The sequence below is a fragment of the Tauraco erythrolophus genome, chromosome 20 (assembly GCF_009769465.1).
Source record: "Tauraco erythrolophus isolate bTauEry1 chromosome 20, bTauEry1.pri, whole genome shotgun sequence".
Lineage (NCBI taxonomy): Eukaryota > Metazoa > Chordata > Aves > Musophagiformes > Musophagidae > Tauraco > Tauraco erythrolophus.
Window position 1 is genome coordinate 7,520,561 of NC_141484.1, and position 23,864 is coordinate 7,544,424.

Below are 23,864 nucleotides of genomic sequence, written 5' to 3' on the forward strand. Positions count from 1 at the left end.
AGGAAGGAGTGAGGAACACAAAAAAAGGACATTATTAATCACTGAGTACTCTTCTTCTGAGATTATCAGCTCAGATTTTGGAACAAAAAGGTCCTTTGGGGCACAGTGAAAACTGTCAATGACAATACAGATACCAATTGTTTGCTTTAAAAAAGATGTCTGAAAATCACTTGTTAATTATATTTTGTAGAAATCAGTGATCAGAGAAACAGAATCCAAATACTGAATTTATATGGAAAAAGTCCTGCAAGCTTCGTGTGTGCTTTCCTTATAATAGGACTTCAGTTTAAACCAGCTTTTCAAGCTACTCTGAATTTGCATAAGTTTGAGGTCTTTTGGTCAAGGATTTCTGGTGTCACACCACACTTTCTCCTGGGTTACATGGAATGAATGTTTCACCTTTTTATTTTACACTACATTGCCACACAGCTGGCATCCAGTACAGGTACTTTTCTGATGTATGGATGCAGTCACCTGAGTCGCTGAAGACAGCGCACCCAACACCTCAGACACATACCATGGATTGCAGAACAAGCGCAAGGTCACGTTAAAGCAGTTGCATCATGGTGCCTTCCACTTCCCATTCCCAAATGCAAGATTTTGAAGTCCAGCAGTACAAGTGCTTTGGTTTAGCTCTTCACACACAGCGATTTCACAGCTGACTCGAGCCAGTTTAGGTTTGTGCTACTCTTGCTATGGTCCCGTACTTCTCACCATCTCAGTCCTTCTCTCACACAGCACCACTGGGTGTGTGTGATAATGCAATACATAAGCACCAGTCCCATTATAGGTACATTGCTGGGAAAACACTGTCACAGCAAAGGTAGGGCTGCCTCTTTTGGCAGACAGTCTGGACTTATGCAAAAGCCTGCCTTGCAAAACAAAAAGATCTCTCTGGTCCTTAAAAAAAAAAAAACAAACACAACAAAAACCAAGAAATCCCCCAAACCTAGAAATGATTGAAAGGTGATGTGGCACATGTAATGCAGCAACTTCAATTCTGTGTTAACGATTCTTTCTGACAAATGGCATTCAGTAGAAGCTACTTTTCCAACAATTTTATTCTAAATAAATAGGAACTCCAAAGAGGTCCATTGGGATTTTCCAGATGAATGGCACATCGGTATTTTTACTTCAGCCTAAAACACTGAAAACAGAAGACAACTGTTCCCCACTTGGCATGCACAGCTTCTATACGTTGGCTGAAAAAGACGACACTATCTGGGCTACAAAGCTAACATGAAACAACTCATGAGTACTGCGAGTACTGCCTCTGCTCTCCCCTCCTCAACCTGAGAGCTTCTCACTGTTTCAAATCCTGCAGATCACTGTTCAGAAAAGACACTTTTCTAAATGAAACCAACACACATAAACACACACAAAAAAAAAGCCCTGAGAAATTACCACCAGATGGCAACACCAAGCTAACAGGCAGGCAGAGCTACGCTATCATAACTTTGTTTCTTAAAGGAATGCACTTTCTGGAATGCAGCTTCCATTCATATCTAGTGTTCCAGCTCAGATGATTGTATCCAAGAGGGAAATATAAACATCTCTAAAATCAGTGGCTTTAATTCAGTTTGTTGGTAGAACTCAGTGCTGCTGTACACGAGGAGAAAAATTTAGTTACAGACCAAAGATGACCAGAAAAAAAAATTCCTGTTGAGGCTGATGACTGACAGCCACAGAAAATAGAACAAACTAGAAATTGTGCAAGAAGAATCAAAAATTATTGCTAGGATTCTAAAGAAAATCTTGTTCATTTCTGGTAGGAGAGGGGAAGATTACAGAAAATAAAGAAAAAGGCAAAAATCAACTGCTGAGAACAGAATCACTCCCAACCCATGTTAAATTACATCACATACCCTTTAAAGTTTCTAATACCTCTATTTTACGGTGAGTTCAGATGGGTAAGAGAGGTAGCATGGTATCTGTGGGCCATGGCTAACTAGCAGGAACTCCCACTGGTTAACAGCCAGTACTTCCAGTGAGGTTATTCAAGAATGAGAACTGCTCCGTCTCACTTCACTGCTACTAGACTGAGTTTCTCTACCAACATGGAACGCACTTGTGAGAAATGGAAGCAGCTGTCTTCACAGCTCCATGTCCCAGAGCTAAACATGAACATCCCCAAAGCATGTGTCAAGCAGACATATTTGGAAGTGTACTACACAAAGAGAGAAGATAGAGTAGTAACTTGTTCTGCAGAAGAAGAATGAAGGAGGACAGGAGGGAATACGTACACACTGGGGAGACAAATGAGATCCACAAGCAAACCAAAAGGGAGTACCTGAGACCTACATGAGCCAGACAGGAACATCCCACCAGGTCAGCCCTGTAGGCTCATCACAAACCAGAGCACATATATTTGTTCTATCAAGGAGGGAATAAATAAGTATCACTGGAAGAACAGGAACGCTATAGGGCATCTGAAAGATTACTGCTGCTCCTCAGCATTGACAACCACCTGTCCTTTACCCACTAGTCCAAACGAGCAGTAGATGGCCTGATTACATGATTGCTTCTGGGCATTACTTACTTGACTGAGAGGGAGAAGTCCCCAGGAGCACTCTCACTCTCTCTGATGAGGAAGGCACCATCGTGTCTCTGTTTGCCTAACATCTCTTCAGCCTTCGCTCGGGGAATCTTTCCAAAAAACCACCTGTGGAGTGAGGAAAAGAAAACAACAGGGAAAGCTAAGAATTTAATCTTTTCATGGAATAGTCAGATGTAGATATTCACACAGAGATTAAATGATTCCTAACAGAAACAACTACACTGCACCTCACTGCCACTCCAATACAGGCTACCGAACCACGCAGATTTTCACAATGCTTCATCCTGGCAATGAAGCAACCATGACTTGATAAGCAGGTGCTTGCAATAGCCCTGTTTCACCCAATTTAGCAAAGCAGAGATGCAGTAAGAGCAAAATCCTCAAATTACAGTATTTATTTTCAGAGCTGGAAAAATCCCTGCTCAAAATTCAATGCACTATTCACATTGTTTTGCACTCTACTGTATCTGCAGTTTAGTATATAAAACATCACAACGAGAACCTAACGTGCACAACTACTTCACAGCAAAGCCCTGCTTTGTGGGACTAAGACCACTGCCCTGGGAACTAGTTACAACCTTGGGCAAAGCTGAAGTGTCTGCTGCGGTCTGCACTGATACCTTGGGAGCCAGGCCTCATAACCTGCAGTCAAACAGCCTGAACGCCTAGCTCAAGCAAGAAACTCAAGTCCCTTCCTGTGTCACTAGGGAAGAAAGTCTCATGTCTCTACATGCAAAGTTTTAATTGTCCAAACCGTATGATGCCATCCATTCAGAGACAACAAAGAAGTCCTGCACTGGTGGCTGGGCACTACTGAACTTTGCTATGATACAGCAGCATTTGTTTCACGGTTAGTACCTAGCAATCATCAGTGGGGAGTAATTACACAGTCTCCTTTCTTACTTATGCCTCCTAAGGAGAAGTCACCCATGCCTTAGTCATGATTTGCAGAGCAGACAATATAGAAAATTTAAGTTATTAAGGATTAAACACAAAACCATCACTACTTTAGCAGGTAGGAATCTTGAAAAAAAAAAAGTAGAATTTGCAAAATGCAAGGGAAACACTGGGAGTTCACTCACAAGGTTTCTCTTCAGAAACATCTCAGCTGTAGAAACAAGATCCTGCCTATGGATTGACCCATCCTGCACAAATGGAAAGTGCATTTTCTATCAAAAACAGCTTCTAGTCTCTTTTACATCAGGTGGTAAGACACGATTACTTCTGCAGAGAGAATTAGTAGTTTCATTCAGCAGCTGGTTGTTCCTGCAGCCCAGAGTCCAATTCTTTTATCCCTACCAGAGCACTGTGGTAAAAGACAGGCATGATATAACAGAAAGCTAAGGCAGGCGCCAGGAGTGGAGTTCCATGCAGAACAAGTGAGAAAAGTTCCCTCAAAGACTCTCCGCTTCCTTTGCAGAGGAGCACCGAGCCGGGCATGGCGTTCTGTTGTAGGCAAGATCCCGACAACACCTCTTTCAGGAGCCTATTTTCTTGCTTTCTCCTACAGTCAGGACAATCTAGCAGCTTCCACATAAGCAGTCATATGAAATAGTTCCACCACCAAGCCACATCTGAAATTCTTGACAGCTGTGCAGACGTCAAAGCCAGTGGGCTGACAACCTCCATGACACCAAGGGTGAACCTACCTCAGGCAACCAGACCATCAGCACTGACCAACAGCCCTTGGTCACAGGATTCTTACCCACAGTTACATTTGCCTTTCCAGACTAATCCAAGATGAAAGGCAAACAAGGGCTCAGTGGTAGGTCACATGGCATGGGAAAAGCAGAACCATCCTCACCACCAGAAGTACAGCTTTCAGTTCTGACTTCCAGATCACACAGGACAGAAGCACTTACCACAGCCTGTAACCACGCAGATCTCTGACCTTAGAGGATGGCAGTTAACAACAAGAGCTCCACTCACAAAGTTCACTTTCTACAATGAGGGTTTTGGTGCAGCAAAAAGATGGAAGTTGCAGAACCCTCCCTGAAACAGAGTCATTCTTAAGAGAAGTTGAAGCTTTCATGAAATCACAAAGTCACCGGATCTTCCTCTCTAAGAGGAAGCTACCTCTAGAGGCGAAGGAGGACCCAATCACTTGATTATCAGACTATCCAGCTACTGGCAGCCCTCGCTCCTCTCACTGGCTGTCTTCAGGATCTGCTCACCTGAGCAGCCTACACAAAACCAAATCCCTATATTATATCAAGGATGATGAGTCCACAGATGTATTTCTACTATATGCAACATGTTCAGTAAATCAACTCTAAGACATTCCCCTTGTAAAAGGAATGTTCACTCCATTTAGCTATGCAGCTCCATTATGAAAAGTATTTTGGCACTGAAAATGATACATCTTGTTTACAAACTCTGTTTCCATGATCACCTAGCCATGTTTTATGGGCTTGCAAGTCTTGTTGTGTTCTTTTTATCCCCTGGAATGGAAACGATGAGCTCTCTCCCACAACCATCCTATTTCCAGTGACAAAGAACTTCATGGCATTTAGTACTTTCCTGGTGGATCAGCATCTGCACTGCTTCTTGGTACCTGAGGTGGTGGCAGAGACAGCAGACGGAACGTCTACCTGTGTTGTTTGCCTTCAAAAATCAACCAAAAGAAACCATATGTGAAACTCCTTCAGAATTCAAAAATAGTATTTTGTTTCCTGGGCTTTTGGCAACACTGTCAGAAACAAAGAAGTCTCGAATTTTGCCTCTGCCAAATGTTCCATAAAGCAAGCTTTGTATTATGATTTTAGGTATCTTGCCATAGTTCTTCTTTACAAAGTGTTTTAATTCTGTTTAGTACTCAAATAATTATCACTCGCATGTGACGTGGAAATGAAAGCCTCATCTTATAAAAACGAAAGGACCTCACTCATCTCTGTAAAATAGAAGGAAAGCCTGAAAGAGCTTAACAGGACTTCCATAACCCTTCCCAAAGCCTCAGAAGTATACTCTATTTTTTCCCCTAAATTTTACTGAACCACTACAAAGTGTAAGCATACAATTTGATTAAAGGAAGTAACACTTCCAAAGTAACAAGATGAAATTTTCTGTCAGCTGTTTCTAAGGCCATTTACTTTAAATAGAGTAAAAATCTTTCACAATTCATGAACTCCCTTGCAGTTTTATGTCTTCACTACCACTTTAGCCATTCAGAGTAAAAGGGGCTTGAATTCTAAATCTAAAAAAGATGAAAAGAAAACCCCATAGATGAAAGAAAGAAAGCAATTTTGAAGGACTAGTGTCTACTTAAGAATGCACTTGTAAAGCATCACAACTGTTGTGCATATATGAATCTTGGCTACAGAATGACTGAAAAAATTAACAAAAATCACAGCATGTCCAAGAGAATTAGGCCAAAAAACCTGACAACATTCCCACAGCTTCCCTGCTGAAGGGTTAAGCTTGATAACACTTGTCACCAAATAGCTCTGAAACGTAAGTGAAACTCACCCAGTCAGCACTCAAAACCAAACCCAGGCATTACTGCTGATGTGCACAGCTAAAGGGGATATGCTGGTACAACGCAAGTTCACATTGCGTTCACACTCATTTCAATCCACAGTTTGGCAATTCCTTTGGCTTTACTTGGCACCACCACTTAGCTTGGCCCATTTCTTCCACGTAAGTTACAGTACTGCAAAGTGAGGCTCCAGCAATACCTTCAAGGCAAGCTGATTATGAACACAAAACTTGAGATACAAACACCATAAGCCCAATCCAGGCTGTTTCATAAACGCCAAATTCTTCCCCTGCCTCCTTAAAGGGAGAAAGGTAAACCTGCCACTGAACTGTGCTGTGCCCTCACAGGAAGCCTCCCTGCCCAGTTTCCTGGCTCTTCTCCCAGTATCATGGCTATGTCTGCTTGTATCTTCTCTTTGTTAATTGATGTGACAACTCAGATTAACCCTTCAGAACCCAAGTGACTCAGCTGGTGACCAAGAGGTGCCACATTTTCCTTTGAGCTTCATTTTCTGGTATTCACAAAGCAAACTAAGATTTGCAAAACACAAGCAACCGAAATACTGCACTTAAGACTAGCTGTAGTGCTGGAGGATTTAAGTCTCAGCTCCTAGGACAGAATTTAAAGCCATTTTCAGTTGCTTTCTTTCCAAATCCTCTTGAAAGCTCTTGTGCCACCTTCCTACAACATGATTTGATACTAGTCTGAGAAAAGGAATATTCTCTTTCTCACACCTGGTCAGCTGTCTGCAATTTGCTTTTTTTATGACCTGTATGACTACTTAGAGAGCTCTGCCTTAGAGCCAAGCAAACATCAGGCTATAAAAACTTTTGCGTAATTTCCCAAGGTTGTTAATGCACCAGTTAGGATTCCCAGCATTGCTGAGACATGGAGTTAACTCCATTCAGCTGCCATCAGCAGTTTGAACATCTTCAGAAAAGGTGACATTAACTATGCTTAAAACCACTACCAAATTCACCCACTGCAGGCGCAGATATTGTTCATTCCCTTTTGGTATCAAAAAGTGGAACACTGACAGCTCTATCCCTCTAGAACAAAACACCATGGATGATTCCAGAACTGATCATCATCACAGGAGACATTACCACACTACAAATTAAACGCCTGCAAAACTGCCACGAGAAGACACAGGATGATTCAAATCAATGAGAGAGAAATTGCAATGTACATTTGTGATCCCCAGTGGACTAACACGATCAAGGTAAACCAGACATGTTACTACAGCAGACAAGACTTTAAACAATTTCAGAATTTTCTTGTTCATCCTTGCTTCACTTCCCACTTCGCTGCACTAAAGCAGTGTACCTCCTCTCCTTCTTGGGACACAGTCTCTCAGAAGCTTCCTTCTGCTATTTCAAAAGAGCCCTGAGAAAAATAGATCTGGATTGGATTTAACTGCAATATCTTCATAATATAATTACAGCCAACAATTAACAAATCAATCATCAGTTTTTGTGGGCAACTGAAACGCTACAGCTTCTTGTAAAAACTCTGATCACAGGTTTTACTGCAGAGGAATGTTAGAAGTCCTGTCTGACCTAAATTACTCGGTGATTCTATACTCAGGATGTGACATACTAAGAGTACAGTTCCAAATACCCTTACATATTTTTCTGGTGAGCTCTGAATGCCATAATTTTTACTCTTATCTGCTACGTAAAATAGAGAATCATCACAGGAGCACAGTCACTCTTTTTTCTGGAGCAGTGGTGGTGACAACTCCCTACTGAAGAGCTTTCTGCTGGTTTACACCTGCTACCCCCAAGTCTGTCTGACCCTACAGCAGAATACCAGAGCAACCACCAGAAAAGCTTCCAAAAATATCCTGCTATATAGCTAGCTGTGAAATGAGTTACAGTAAACATTAAAGTCAGAGATACAACTCAATAGACATCCTTTATCTATCCATACATTTTGGTAGATCTGGTAAGGTACCCTTTGCAAAGTATTCAGCAGAAAACCTTTCTTCCTGTGCAAAAGAAAGATCAAGAGAGCCTGTCACCAGAGTTCTACTTACGGATGTGGTTTCATTTCTATGTAGTTCTTGGGAATGAAGCCGTCTTTTCCATTGAGTTCTGCCTTGTACCAATTCTGATCGCATTCTTCATTCAAAACCTGAAGGAAGCAAACAAAAAATAAGCTTAGTGTATTTCAAGATACAGCAAAACTGATGACGGTTCTAGCTTATTCTTCCCACTCTTGTTTCAAAGGCTGCTCTTGTAAGATGAACCTATAAAAAATGGTGTGTCATCCTGCTCCACTGCATCTCAGGAGCGTTCAGAACTGTGGTGAACGAAAAGCTGGACAAGTAATTTGAAACAGCCAAAGGATTTTAGCGCCCAAACCCCACACTGGAGTAAGAAAGTCACTCTAAGTCCACAGGTACTTTTAACAACGTAAGTAAGAGATCCATGCCAAAGATTAAGGTGGCTGTCATCACCAAAAAATTCTATCCAAAATCTGCAAGCTGAGAAATTCTGATTCTTTATCACTTCTAATGACCACCTTTTCCTGAATTCAGCTCACAAACCTGATGCTTTCAGCACAAACATGATTCCATCCAGCTTTTCTGTATTTGCACTACTTGCACACTGGATATGTTAAAGATTCTAGGCAACACCTATATCAGAGAATTTTACAAAAAATCTCCCTCATGACAACATTAGCACGGGCCCAACTGCAGGAACAACTGGCAGCTTCAGCTGGCTTTGCTGATACAAGTTAAAACCAGGTTAAATCGGACAGCAGAAAGAGTGACTTGCCTGAATGTGGGAACATGAGGAAACGAGAGAAAGACAACATGAGCGCAGATACAGAGATCAGATACTACAAACACATGCAGTTATGGTGAAGAGACCCACCAAAAAACTAAAATCCTCATAAGCAATTATTGCCATTTCTGACTTTTAATTTTTTTTTTTATGTAATCACTATGTTTCTTTTTTTGGAAGGGTGATGAGAGGAAATAAATAAATGTAAAAGGAAAAGCAGACAAGAATTTGCAAGTGTAGGCCTTAAAATTCTTATAGATGATGATGGGAGTGCTTCAGAAAATGAAACTCTGAAGACCAATGTTTGCTGCCTTTCAAAAATACATTAACACCCTGATCTGCCTCATTGCTATTACATATAAAAGAGAAACCTCAACATCTACTGAAGTGAAATCCAGTAAAGTAAAATGAGAAGAGAATCTGAATCTCCTCAGTGAATTATGGTGGGTAATGGTTACCTGCCTGTTCCTTAACTCCCAAAGAGGCTAATGGCAGGATGCACATTCCCCAGCTGCCAGGGAACTCAAACCGTAGTAGAGCCACATCTACAGAACTTTAGGGGAGCAAAAATACGCACCCTTTATGGCCCCATTCAGGATATTTTCAGTTGGAGAGACTTTAATACTTAAAAGATCCTAAGTACTTTCATACGGTTATAAACATTGAAGCTATCGTTTGTGCAGTTAGTACTGTGGGCTGCTATTTATTTATTTACAAGCATTGTTCTAGCATGCATTACAGTTTGGTCGCTCAGCAAGGACAACCTGACCACAGGTCACGAGCAGTTGAAGAGCGTCTCTGTTGCAGGCTCCGAGGTAAGCTGGCACATGGAGGGCTGACACGGATCAGCTGATGTCTGCTGAATTGCCTTTGAGCAGGAAAACAGTGCACATCTCTCATAACCACCGTACGGACCACGGGACAGCGCTCTGTGCAGAAACCGGTTCAACTCCAGAATGCGAAATACAGGTAGATGGCACCAGCTGGCAGCTCTGAGACACTGAGCAGGGAATTAACAACAGGTATGTAGAAAAGTGAATTGATAGAGACTAGGGAGACAGAGGGCACAGGCTGAAGCCCAGATCTACAACTCGGTCATACAAAGATTTTGGCACACGGCTTGGATGACCAGAAGTTTGGTGGTTATATACTTCAGCCGCCATCACTAGAGCCATTTACAACACAACAGAACACAAACGTGACACATTGTGATGTGATTTCTAACAAGCCAAATCTTATGCAGTAGTGTGCATCCCTTTATCAAAGACAGCACAGATCAAACCTTTGATAAGATTGTCGGCTACAAACTGATTTAATTACCATCAGAGAGCAGTTAAGGGATATGGCAGTCTGTTCTTTTTCCAAGGATTATACAAAAAAAAAAGGTAAATCGTAGCTTCACATGAAGGACATGACCACATATTTGTGCTTTTGGCAGTAGGTATTAAAAATTATCAGAAATTCTAATGCCCAAATGTAAATGATTTTAATGAGTTTTATCTTGCTCTGAAGATATGCTAATAGATTTGAACGAGCCAAATCACATCGGGCTTGGGGTACTCGTTAACGCTTGGCCTGAAGCCAAATGCCAGCGAGGGAGCATTGCTGAGGCATGCATTAAGCTTTGTGACCAGGAGACAAAAAAAAGCTGGATAAAAGCATAGTAAGGTGAACTGCCCACACGTACGCATGTACAACCTGTTCAGGGGACTTCTGCTGTACTAACGAACCCTCCGCAGCTCCCTCCCTTCAGCGGCTTTGTTTGCTCCAAGGGCTTTTTCCTGCTTCACACCCAGACTGACGTATCTTCACAGCCGGTTGTCCTCTCCAGGACCATTTTAACTAGCTGTCACAGCTCCATTCGCACCCTGGCAGACAGCCAAACTATCCGTGCCCTGTATTATATACCAGAGAACTTATCCACCCTGTAAACACCCCTGTTTTCCCCTCTCTGGGTCTTTCAGTGTGCACTCTTCCAGAGGCAATGGAATGTACTGTTTTCTTTACAAAGCTCCATGTTCACATATTTCAAGAGGAGTCACCTCCACAGCACAGATATCTACAAAATCATTTTTTCCAGACACTGCCGGAGCTGCTCCCAACTGTTAGTCAAGCAAAAACGGCTTATACTGAAGTACCTTAAATTCAGGACAACTTTGCAGTCACGCGCGCAAGGCTGGAATTCTGGAGGCTGCCATGAACTTATGTAGCTATTATTATGAGAACTACAGAATAGTCATGTAAAATTTCGGCTTTCAAAAAACAATTATGCCACTAACGTCTGAAAAGTCAGTCGGGAACACACGTAAGAATTCTCTGCACTGGTGTATCCGGTTTTGACGTTTACATCTGACATTACTCTCTTTTAAGATGTAAACACACTGAAATGAAAGAACTGACTTTAAGTAATTAAACCATTTTGCTGCCAAACATTTTAAGAAAAGCATCCAGTAAATCCATCTATCTCATATCTCCAACAGGCCTCCAAGTGACTTCCAGATAACAATTGAGAATAAAATGTATCATCTGGATACTTAAAAATCAGTGCTATGCCTCTAAGAAAAGTACAGATTCTTAACTGAACTACAGTAAGATTTTCCCCGGGCTTACCAAAGCTATCAAATTTAGTCTAAGTACTGCGTGTATCACTAGATTCTGTGCTGAAAAATTTCCCCAAGTACAAACAAATACAGAATAAATTAAGCAACAAGACGAAACTTAAAAGATTCACTGCTCCAAACTGAGAGAGCCTTCAGAGCCTGCAAAAAAATTTAAAAGGCACAAACACACATTTATCACAACAACTGTTAAAAACTGCTCTTTGTATAGGTCAAAACATAAAGCATTCCTTTGCAGCCAATCCCCATGTCTGCTATAGATCTAACCAAGTCTTCCTTTCACACTGGGGCATCTGTGCCTGAGAGGAGGAAGAAGGAAGGATATTTTTAGCCACTACACTTGAACACATACTGCCATGTGATGTCCTCAGTCTGTAGTCAGCCCTGTTTTACGGTAATGGTGGCTCAACTGCTGCCCATTAGTTTCCTAGTTTGATAACAGATCTCTTATCAACAAAAGTCCATCTGTTCCCATGGAAATGGAGAAGAGCCACCACTGAAGAGCCACACGAGGTGGTTCCCAAGTTTTAGCTGGAACGGTTCACACACTGAAAGCATGCCCAGCCATTTGCAATTCCATACCTAGCCAATATTTCTAGGCACAGCTTTTCCACCTTTGTGAATTGTTTGCACACCGGTCTTGATCCTCTCAAAACCAAACAACTTCCAGGAATATGCAGGCACCAAACTGGATCGTAACAAGCAGATCTGGCGTCTCAGCTCTCAAGCTGACTCCCACATGCAAACGCAAAACTAAAAAGGCCTCAAATGTACTTATGTGCTTGAGAATTTAGTCAAACTCATCAGAATGCTTGCGTTTTGGAGAGACAAAACCCAAAAAACTTGTTCAGAGAGGGCTCTGAGCTTTGGCCGAACCTCCTCTTTTCCCTGCACTGTAAGGTTTTGGGATTCTTGATGTGCTAACTGAAACGGAAGGTAATGTAACTGCTCAAGTACAACCTGTTAGCTGCCAATGTGGTTTTTCTCCTTGACAAAGTTGTGCTGACACTGCCACAAAGAAAACAACACAATGTTATTAACAACACTCCCAAAGTCTCAGGAATCCAAGGAAAGCGCTCACTACACTCAAACTAGGGCAAGAATTAAAATTTTTAAGTGAACAAATGATTCAAAGGTAGCAATGCTGCAAGTGAATTTTTAAGCCCAGAAATTACTCGTCCCAGGGTGGAATGATGGTTGGGAGGACAGTTTTCAGCCTCCGCAGAGCTGCTTTAATACAGCTTTTCATTTCAGAGAAAAATAGCTCCTTTTCTGCTCCAAGAAGAGAGGTATGAGCTAGCTACAGAACCAGCAAGCACCCACTGGATTCAACACAGCAAGTTCAACACAGTCCATTATATAGCATTTTCCTTCCCCACAAAAATCACTGCAAATGGCATCACAGGATATTAAAATTCATCTCTTCAGGATTTTGTAGAAGACAACCCAAGACACTGCCTGGTAGCTTGCAGCTCCTTGCTTCATCTTCGTTTTGCATGAAATCCCCTGAACAAATGAATCCTCCTCACTCTGGCTAACACCATCAACAAGGCGGCTGCACAGAGGCAATGGCATCTTACGGAAACCCAGGGTAATCTGCAGGCCAAAACAGCATCACAATTCAAGTCAAACCAAATCAGATTTTTTCTTGTCTTGGTTTACTTATGACAACATACAGTACAGTTGATTTTAACTTCAAACACGCAACGCAAAAAGATACATCAGACAATTAAGGTGACTAGCTCAAGAACACACAAGTGCTAAAATATTTTAGGCTTTTCCTTCAATTTGATTTATCATAATCACACATAGGAAATGCAAAATATTCATATTTTTTCAGGCCAAAACCTAAAGCACCATGTTTAGACATGCTTTGAGATTGTGAATACTCACTCTCTAGGTGGATATAAAAAGCTGTGAAAATGTCTAACCACCACTGAGCAAACATTACTGGAAACAGCCAGAGGAAGATTGTTTCTTAAACTGCATTCAACTACTAAGTATTATAATATAATACCTAAGTAACATATGTAGATTGTAATATAATGCAATAATGTGTTATAGATACAGGTTTTTAATTCTTGCCCTCACCCCAATTCTTGTCATCACTACAGAAACACTTCTTCCCACCCTTATCTTTTTAAAGGCACAAAAAGAGCACAAAATACAAACTCCAACAAAAAAAAGTAATTCAGAAAGTCTTTCCACCACAATAAAGACGAAGTACAAGGCCCATCTTCCCCGCTCCTCAAGCGGTGCTTTTGTCAGAAGCCTTCTCTAAAGTGACGACTGCTACTTCAACACGGCACACCCTCTGACTTTTCACACCGATGGTGTCTACCACAGCAGGCCAAGCAGCCGAAAGCAGGAACCAAGGAAATGAAATTCTGAAGCTGTTCAAAGGAAAAGGCTAGTGCATGGGTTACACAGTGCTATCTTTAGATAAGTTTTCTTCTTAAAGAAACTTATTTCTATTCATCTTGAAGGAACCTGGAAACTAGTCCAAAGTAAAATACAATACAAAGTTGAGAGACAACAAACAAAAAATTACAATGAAAGTCACATCACTCCAGGGTCTGAGTGTCTCTTTCCAAGCTGTAAGTGTTACCTACCAAGTGTACTGCGCAAATCTGCTCATCACTGGAGGCTTGTTCCATACAAACATTTATAGGTAAATTCAGTATTCCCTTAAGCTTCAGAAAGGGCTGATGGAGGGACATAGCTGGGCAAGATTAAAGGAAAGGCCGTTACTTTTAACTATGTGAGACACAGGCAAGTTGCAATTGCTATTCCAGGCAATAATTCACCATGCAAAACTCCAGAGAGAGAGAGGGGAGTGTCAAGAAATTTATAGTAGCACTGCCTGGCAAGTACAGTAAAACGTGTTGTAACAAAGCAAAGTCCAAAGAGAGAAATACAGCTAGCAACTAGCATTCACGCTTCCACTCCAAAACCACCTTGATTTTTTTTGTATGTAACACAAGGATACTTGAGGCAAGTTAAGTTAGTGGAGGTACACTCAAGTCTAGCCACCAGGACAGAAGTCAGCACAGACTAACTTACCTTGCCTCTCAGGCCTTGCCAGTCTTGTACTACTACATCCCCTCTGGCAAATTATGAAGACTTATTTATTTATAAAATATAATAATATCTTTATAATAAGTCTTCAATTATGAAGACTTATTTATTTATAAGATAATAGGAGAAAACGAGAGAGAAGTAAACCAAGAACAATCTAGACAACAATTCTCTTTCCCTATGCTCACCTTTTTTTAGGTTTACGTGGCACAAAGAGACAGGAGGAAAAAACCCAGTATTTTAAAGTATATTGCAGTGACCACCAAAATGTCTAATGGAGATCCTGGAAAGAGTCAATAAAGCTCAAAGAACTTTGCCACAGGTCTCATCTTCAATTAAGTTTCCTTCTGTGGAGGAAGTTTCCACTAGCACAAACACAGAGATAAAACGATAACAGATTTACCAGTTCTGCCTACGTTGCTTGTGAAGGCGAGATTAGCGATCAGCCTCAGCGGTTACCAAATTCTCTTAAATTAGCCCTCCCGCTATTATAAAGGTTAAGCTATAGATACTACAAATTGCATTTTTTCAAGAAGGTTGTTGCAAAATCTCCATGACAGAAAGAATGGCAGCCTGCAGTAAAAATAAGTATTGGCGATTTTACAACCCAAACACAAATAGCTTTACAGAGCTAGAAGTAGCTACGGCTAGGGTTCTAATTAGGCTTTCCTCATCTAAAAGACCCCCAAGTGTCTCAGTAACAGCAGGGACTCTCACAAGTGAGATTCGTTTTATGTTCAGAAACTTTTACGGTGCTTAAGTGAACACTAATTCTGACGAACTTCATAACATAAAGACGACTGTTCAACATTTGGATGCCGTAGTGAATGCACTGTCTCATTTCAGTGCTTGATCAAAATGAAGTATAAAAAAGGAAAAAGACTGTTATCACAGCCTAAGCTCCACAGCTTGGCTTGCACATGTAGGAGAGCAGAATGCTATGGGATTCACAAGAACAGTTTCTTAAAAAGAGGAAGGGGAGTGTTGTTTTTCCCTAACAGACCAAGGGTTAGTTTACAGTGACTAAAGACCAGGACCAGCCGCCTTTTATAACTAGCTGTAGTGCTCAGGATGTTATCACGGAAACAGAAGACAAAACATCCTTCCTTAATCTCAAATCCAATCCACATCGAATTCGGGTGCATTGACCAGCACAGCATTTTGTCAGTTTTCTGTAGCGCAGTGTGGATTAGTTTACTCACGTACTAGTGGGCATGGTCATTTGCTTGCAAATGAGTGTTTTCCTCATTGAGTTTTTATTTAAAAAGTAAACAGATTAGCACTGTTTAATTTACGTTTAAGCAGAGTCCCAAAAGAACCACCATGAGTGAAACACACAAACCGAAGAAGAGGCCAAGCTCTGAAACCTAGAGAGCTCCATGCCATCCGCCCCTCTTTTTCACTGAGGAAAAGAAAACAGCCTTGAATTCTGAGTAAAAACCTGCTCTATTTGGGAAAGGTTCAAAACACAAAACCACACTCCAAAATAACCTGAATGCATATATGCACATCTGTACATAAAGAACAGAGTACATGTTGCCTTAAGCATCTAAATAAACTCTCAATTCTGAGAAGAAAAATTCTGAAAGAACTACTTTTATCTAGTGGTCAGAGGAAGGTCTCCTGGTTTCTATTCCTATATTTGCTGCTAATGCAAATGCTATAAATTCCAGGCCCTCTTAAAAGAGGGGCTGTTTCCAGTTGTCCCTTCAGGTTTAGCAGCATGGACACCAAGCATAAAACACATCTGTTACCATATGCTCTAGACTATTTACCCAAGAACTACCAACTGCAACTTTTCAGGCCTTTAAGGAAATCGTAAGGCTTTTGTAAGAGCTCTTGGCACAAGCTCTGAAGGATGAAGGTTGAAAGCGACTCTACCAGAAAATGATAATAAAAAAAGCTATTAAGCATTCCAATGAGAGTGTTTTGGAGTTACTTTCAAGCTTACCAGAGAAACACTGCAGAAATACCAGCAGTGGTATTGTGACAGTTTGCAAGCACATCAAAATCGCACATTTCTCTTGCAACTTCTCTTATCATGCTGGCTCTGTTGTAAACCATCACTTGATGGTGTGCAAATAGAAAAACCAAAAAAGGTAATGAAGAACAAGCACTCGTAACATGTGCTTATCACTCCAGCTGTGGTTGCCCTTTCAGAGCTTTACAAAACAAATGAAGCTGGTCGCACGTAGTAAAAGTGAAAAATATCCTGGGGAAATACACATGCAGGACAGTCCATAAATCAAACTAGATTTATAGCTTATGAAATCCATTCTTAATCTGCTTTGCATAGCAATTTTACTTGAACACCACATAGTTCCTATTTCTATTTGCGCGTGTCCTATTTTGTCCTAATATCTCTTACTAAAATACACTGCCAGAGAACATATTTCTCACTGTCTCCAAGGAAGCAGATAACACCTGCTCACAGAGACACGGACAATTCCCCTGCGATTATACAACAGAGCTAGGACCAGAAAGCAGAATTCCTTGCTAGTTGTCCCCCATGTTGCCTTTAACTACCCTACAGGAGTCACACAACCAAAACATTCACCAGAGGACGAGGAAAGGCTTTCATTTCATTGAAGAACAGGATATTGCAACAGTTACAACCAGCCCATCATCACCTCACCCTTAGTACCCCAAACCTTCACAGATATAAAACCTCCAAAAACTCCTCTGTCAAGAATGAAAGATAAGAAATGCCGAAGTTAAGAGAGTTGTGCTTTCTATTCCAAATGGAGGACGTGTGCCATTATCTCTGCTATACCTCACTGCCCACGAAATCAGAAAGTCCAACACTCCACTCCCCTACTTGCATTCTTAATTACTGCCTTTCCTGGCACACAAACTCAAGCGATTTGCCTATCACTTTTAACCAGATAGGAATGGTTATTTGCAGAGCAGCACCATGCAACTGCTCCAGGTAAGAGGCTCTCCATTACAACCATTCTAATGCTTGTACACAATAAAGTTGCTGTGGTGTAATGGCAGTAATAGCAGGTTAAAGTCTAAAAGAACGCGTTAAGGAAGACAAACTGTTTACAAGAAGCTGTGCAATAGAAACCTTTAAAGAAGGTGACTGCAGCCACTGAAGCTGAATATTGCTCGGTACACTTGGCGTCCTGCAAAAATACCACACCATGTAAGGCACCTCTACTCCGGTGCTGGAAAAGCTGGGCAGGAGAAAAGATGATTACTAATGGAACGACCTGGACTTAATCAATCTTTGACCACAAGTTTAGGGTGACTAGATGGCAGCTTTATAGTTGTTTTGTGGACTTCAAACTACAGTGCTCCACAGCCAAGGCTTAACATGCACTGAGTGGAAAAGCTGCTTTGCATGTTGTATAGATGTTACAACCCCGTCTACACATCTCATTATGAGTTTTGCGTGTAAGGGTGTGACATCACCTCCATTTCAACCTGGTTTCCACTGTAATGTTTGGGGTATTTTCAAAGGAACTGATACCTAGCTAGTTATTTCCCAGCCTGTATCGGTGCAGTTGATTATTTCTGTCTACGTTTATGACAGTAAATTAATCCTTATTGAACATCTTCCTGTTTTTATAATAGATTTCTTCAAGCCATTAAGATAGGTTTAAATTGTATCTTCACCATGAATAGCCCCAACTCAACTAATCATCACCACAAATATTATAAGCACGCCCTATTTCATCACTCGGTTCATTACCACACTATTATCATACCCAAGATAATGTTGTGGAAAGACACTCAGAGCTTCCAAGTGCAACAGTGAACCACCACTACCTGAGCTTGATCGTGGCTTTCTAAGTATCTTTACAACCTCTCCTATAGGTTTCAGCTGAACGACATCTCCCTGGTTGCTTATAAAACAGGCTGCCAAGCTCGGTGGACTACGAGGCTCAATACCACAGGATGCACCAGCAAGTTTAAGTCACTAACAACGTATCTTAAGACACCAAGAAAACAGTCTTGATGTATTTCACTGAAAACCAGAGAAATGTTAAAAGAAAAAATGCACATGCCTTGCACTGACAATCAGATTATTTGGTGAGAAGCAAGAGACACATACCAACCTTAACTGCCTGCTACAAAGTAAGCCAAAAGGAAAAAAATTTAAAGGTTGCCTAAACCACTACCCAAAACTCAACTACATTTCATTGGAAAATAAAATTAGAAACACTATCTGCTACATTTTAAAGCACACTAAGAAAAGATAAAACCTGTAAAGGGCTTAAAGAAAAGTTTCAAAAGTGTTCAAAATACAGACTTTCAGATTTTGCTTTAAAGGAAGTAAACTAACTTGATTTGCAGCTGCTCTAGCTGGTTTTTCCAGTGAAAAAGCTATCGCAACCACATGAGCAAAAGGTCTAACATGCTTCCAAAGATCGAGACAAGAGGCAGATTCCTGCTGACTATTAGCAATATTGGGGGGAAAAAAGGCTTTCGGTGCAATTTTAATATGGTGTATATTTACAAGATAGACAACCTTCAATTCTTCTTTTGTTTTTGTTTGAACTGTTTTATTGCAGTATTTATTATGCATTCATTTTACACTGTGGACAAGTTAACAGAGTAATAAAAACCTTAATTTGCTTCATCTGGTTTTAAAATTTAAAGGCTTTCGGACTCTACTAGAATAGATTCTTGCATTTAAGAGAGATTGCTTAATATTTCATAGCATTGTAAATTTTACAGAATGTGAAACTCTTACTCAGCTCTTTGCAGAAAGATACCAGGAATAATATTTGGCAACTTATTATCTACAGAACAAAGTTCCCTAGCTTAATTACACCTGATACACCATTTAAAAAGAAAGTGTATTTGAAAAGCTGAGAAACACTTGAGTTACTCTGGTATTACTGAACTTTTGTGTGTTTCAAATCTCTTGTTGATAGTCCTCAAAAAACACAGTTAAGTTATGCCTTGAAAAGTGGGACACTTATTCAACTGAACACAGAGCTATAAGCCAAAATCCAAATGACTTAAGTCTGCATCCAGGAATGAGGACGTTTGCAAGCATCTCTCAAAACAGTCAATAATGAAATTGTTAACCTCAGAATTAACAACATTTCACATTTCTGAGCTTGAAAACCTACCCAGCTACAAACTCAGAGGCTACACTATCAGTGTCTGGCAGCAGTACTGTTTGAGTTGGTTTATGCAGTGGCTGCCCCCCCCCGTGTGCACTCTGGGCACTGGTAACAGGCACTTGTGTAGTTCGACAGATTGAGGAACTGATCTGACTGCCAAGCAGCAAAGAGAGGTGGTGTATTTTTCACCTGTCTCAGCTGACTGGTTGGCTACACAGATGTATATACCTCCAAGTGCAGGGTACAACTCCGGAACTGAAACAAGCGACTGAGGAGACGAGAAGGAAAAGAATAGGGCAAGACTGCCTGAGCAGGCACTGTCGTGAAGGAAACACCCTTCATTCCAGTTTCAAAAGGCAAAAAAGGCCTGCTCTACAATTCTCGTAACAAACAACCCCAAAACTTACATATGCAAGAAGTTCCACTTGCTTGAAGTTTTATCCAGACAGAATTAAACAGAGCAGACTATGGCAAGAGGTGGACAAAAGTTCCAGGAGGAGCATGTGGGTGGTCCTACAAAGGGGTGGCAAAAAACCAGACTGAACTGACTGCAGGTGTGAGGCAGGGAAAAGGGGAAGCAGGAGTGAGGACTCAGCTGAGGCTTCTGGAGGTATTTATGTCTTCTGATGGTAGGCTTAATTTGGGTGTTAAGACAGTTCTTTTTCAAGCTGTATACAAATTGAAGCTGGGACCTTTAATAGGTAAGATGGAAAGAAAAGTTACCCTCAGGTCAGTCAGTCAGGTTAAGCTAAGCCTCACACTGATCCTGGAAAGAGACATCGGAAGATTTTTGCAGCATAGACAGAAAAACCACAGATTTCATTCAAGAAACAGTTATCAAGTTCAGGGACACTAACAAGAAATACTGGTGGGCCCAACCAGTCTTTTTCTGCTCTATACTTTCAACAATGACAGCGGTGGGTCCTCCTGACAAGTTCAATTCTTAACAGGTTACATCACCGGCACGCACAGCAAGAGTCATCCCTTACATCCAACTACACATTGTGAAACCACACACATGGGAAAAAGGAGGACTTGGTTTAAAAACTGCCTGTTAATATCAGTGTGCAAAACTCAAACCTATTAGACAAAGGATGTCAAACGAGCATTAATTGCGATATCCTTCTGCAGCAACTGAACAATCAATATTTACTAATTTCTTACACATCTAAGACACACACTTTTCCACCAGTCCCTAGAGCATTCTCTGCCATTTGCATGTGAAAGTACAGAAGGAGGAAAAGCCCACGTTCAGCTACCTTGAGACAGCTGCCCCCAATACCATCACCATTCAGTTCAGGCCTCAGCTGCAAAGGCAGATCACTCTGGCCAATGAAGCTGAAGTCTGCCATTTCCTGTTAGTACCAAAAGGGTTTTACAGCCTTAGTGTTCTAAGAACAGTATTATCACCATCTATTCAAACTGCATTTTCCCCAACTTCAAAATATATAACTCCTCACCCATGCATTTCAATCCCTGTCCTTCTGAAAGCGAAGTAAATGGTGTTGAAATCTCATTTTGAGATAAAAAATGAAAATTACTTTTAAAAGGTCCACATAGGATTTTACAAGTAACTGCTACAAAGCAACATCAGTGCTCTGGACAGGATCCGAGAATCTCCCCCCAAACAACTGTCAGTCCATGCAAAGAAGCTGTATTTCCTACTGTTGTTAGGAAGAGCAATAGCAGTCGCATCTGCACTTTTGGGAGAACATAATTTGTCTTTGGCCATAAAATTTACCAGGTATATTGTGAGAACAAAACGATAAAAATTCTTGCGGGATGGAAGATTCAGGTCTTTATAAAGTGCACTTCCCATGCTGGCAGAATGGAAAAGACTAGTGATAATTAGACCAGAAAACAGAACTCAAAATACTGCAGAAGGTCCCTCCACTTTTCTACTGTGTTATGAACAATCAGCCTCCAATCTTAAGGCTATGTGAATCTTTCAGGTGTAAGGCTTACTGCAGTTGCCTTAAACCAACAGATACCACAAATTAAAAACTTGCCTTATCAATGCAGAACTTCCAGGACTCTATTGGCTATAATTTTATGCAGGACTCTTACGGTTCTTGTTTATAGAAACAACCCTTTACTCAGACTGATTGAAATCTAACTCCCACTTTGTCAAGAAGGAAGTTCAGGGGTGAAAAAAGAAAAGTTTTGCTTTTGCTACAGTAAGGGTTCACTGTGCTCGTTTGAATTATCCTCCTCTTACAACAGAGAAGATGTGACTCACACTAAGCGTCAAAGTCAACGAATCCTCAACATCTTTATTTTTCCTTCAACCATTTACAGCTCCTCACAGAAGTTATTACTGGGAGACTGTCACAGCAACAGCCTTTACATCACCATCTATTCCCCCTTCCTCCTCCACTACCCCAGATGGAACAGGCATGCTATCACTAAGCCAGCTCATGCAATTCTTTATTCTTTGCAATTTCCTACCTCTCATTTGAAAAACAAATACTTCACTGTTATCTAAAAATATATTAAAACATTGCCAGCAACTCAGCACTCAAAGCAAAACAACCATCACCACCCAGTGTGAATGCACAATAGAAGCAGCAGCTTTGGTAAGGCAAATTTTTAAGGAGTTCTCAAGAACAGCAAGCAAAATAATTCAAGTTTCAAAAAGAAAGTGTCTGCTCTATAAACACCAAGAAAATGCTGCTCTGCTATCATGAGACTCAGCCAAATGTATAGCCTGAGGGCAGGCATGAAGACTGCAGTCTGGCAGCAGCAAAAGCCAGCAGCAATGCCAGCTTAGGGTACGCTGATCCAACTCCCATGACAAAGCTGGTCAGCCCTCAGTGAAACCAGCACAACTACTTTAAAACCAAATCAAAGAAAACCTTAGCTAAAAAACCAAAACCAACCAAACAAAAAAACCCCAACAAACCCTTTCTGCTGTTGGCTCTCCTTCCTGACCAGTTCACAGCACAACTCTTACTTACGGTAGTAGTGCAGACATTTGTAGAGTGACACACACAACAATATCCTGTTTGTAAAGCAAAGACACATCCCCAAGGCAGTGATTCCACAAGTGAAGTTTGTGACAGAGCTAAGTTAAGCTTCTCCCAGCACCTTCTTCCCTCCAGCCATTCGCTCTCACTTCTGAGCTCTCCATTCCCACTCTGTGCTGGCCAAAGAGTTTGAGAAGTTAGTCAAGACTGAACAGAGTGAAGAAAAACCCCCACAATTCACAAGGGCTTCATTTTTTCCCAACTTGCTCAGTTCCAATGGAGCTCAGTCAATTGCGTGACTTTTATACCAACAGAGCACAGGAATTAGCAGCTAGAGGAAAAGCTCAAGTGGTCCCTGTACTACAAAACAATGAAGCCTAATTAAAAGTTACACACTCGATGTACTCTAGGCAGTTGGGGCAGCAACTTGTGTTCCTGCCTTGCACACTTCTCTCTAAGCAAAACCAGGTTTAACAATATAAACCTTTCTACAGAAAGGTCCCATTGAGATGACCTATAAAAGTGACTGAACAAACACAGGAGAAGGAACCTGCTTCCTTCTACCTCAGCTTTGTTTGACGTACTAACACATCTTTTCCCCTTCCTTTCCAACTTTCTTCCCTGTCCTCCAAATACAACTTCTGGATGGGAACTGGCAAATATGCTTGATGTTCAAAGACGACCAGCAGAACAGCCAAAGCAATAATCGAATGCTTTAAAAACAGTTCCCTGCAGTATCTAATGTAGAAGTCCATCAGCGTGGTACACCAAAATCTCAAATATCCTATGAATCTGAACAGGAGTTACAACAAAACACAAACCTCTTAAGGATAGGGAATCATATTTGCTCTTTAACTCCCACAATCAGCAGCTGTCATTTTGCTTTCTTTTCATTTACAGGCCTGAAGAAGCAATAACACCTATTTCCTGGTTGGTGCTTGAAATTGTGCAGAAAGGACACAGCTTTCTCTGCGAGTTCAAGACCAAGACCTCTTGTAATTCTCAAAGTCCACCTAACACCATTTGCATTAGTGTTCTCAGGAAAACGTATAAGCCCAATGCAAAAAAGAGTCCCTTTCTCCATCACGGACTAGAAAGTTAAGGTTTGCAATCAACTAAAGTTGACCTTCTAGTAACAATAGTGACGTTGTGCTGTAGATAAGGAAACACTTGGGAACTCAGTGCTCCAATTCAGTTGCCCCTTCTTCTTTTAAAATACATGGCTACACATTTTCCAGCGTCTTCCATTAACTTCTCTGTAATTGTAATGAGATCAAGAGACATTCCATTAAGTTTT

At 41.0% G+C, this 23,864-nt stretch overlaps 1 protein-coding gene across 2 annotated transcripts in view; it reads right to left on the minus strand.

The window, feature by feature from the left end:
• GRB2 (growth factor receptor bound protein 2) overlaps nt 1-23,864 on the minus strand; it is a 46,577-nt gene that overhangs the window by 3,849 nt on the left and 18,864 nt on the right. The window contains exons 2-3 of one of the 2 annotated variants that reach the window (XM_009988987.2): nt 8,071-8,168; nt 2,540-2,662 (exon numbers count right to left, since the gene is read on the minus strand). In XM_009988987.2, coding sequence (XP_009987289.1) covers nt 2,540-2,662; nt 8,071-8,168 — 221 coding nt within the window. The remainder of the gene's footprint in view (nt 1-2,539; nt 2,663-8,070; nt 8,169-23,864) is intronic. The other variant, XM_009988990.2, reaches the window with a different exon arrangement.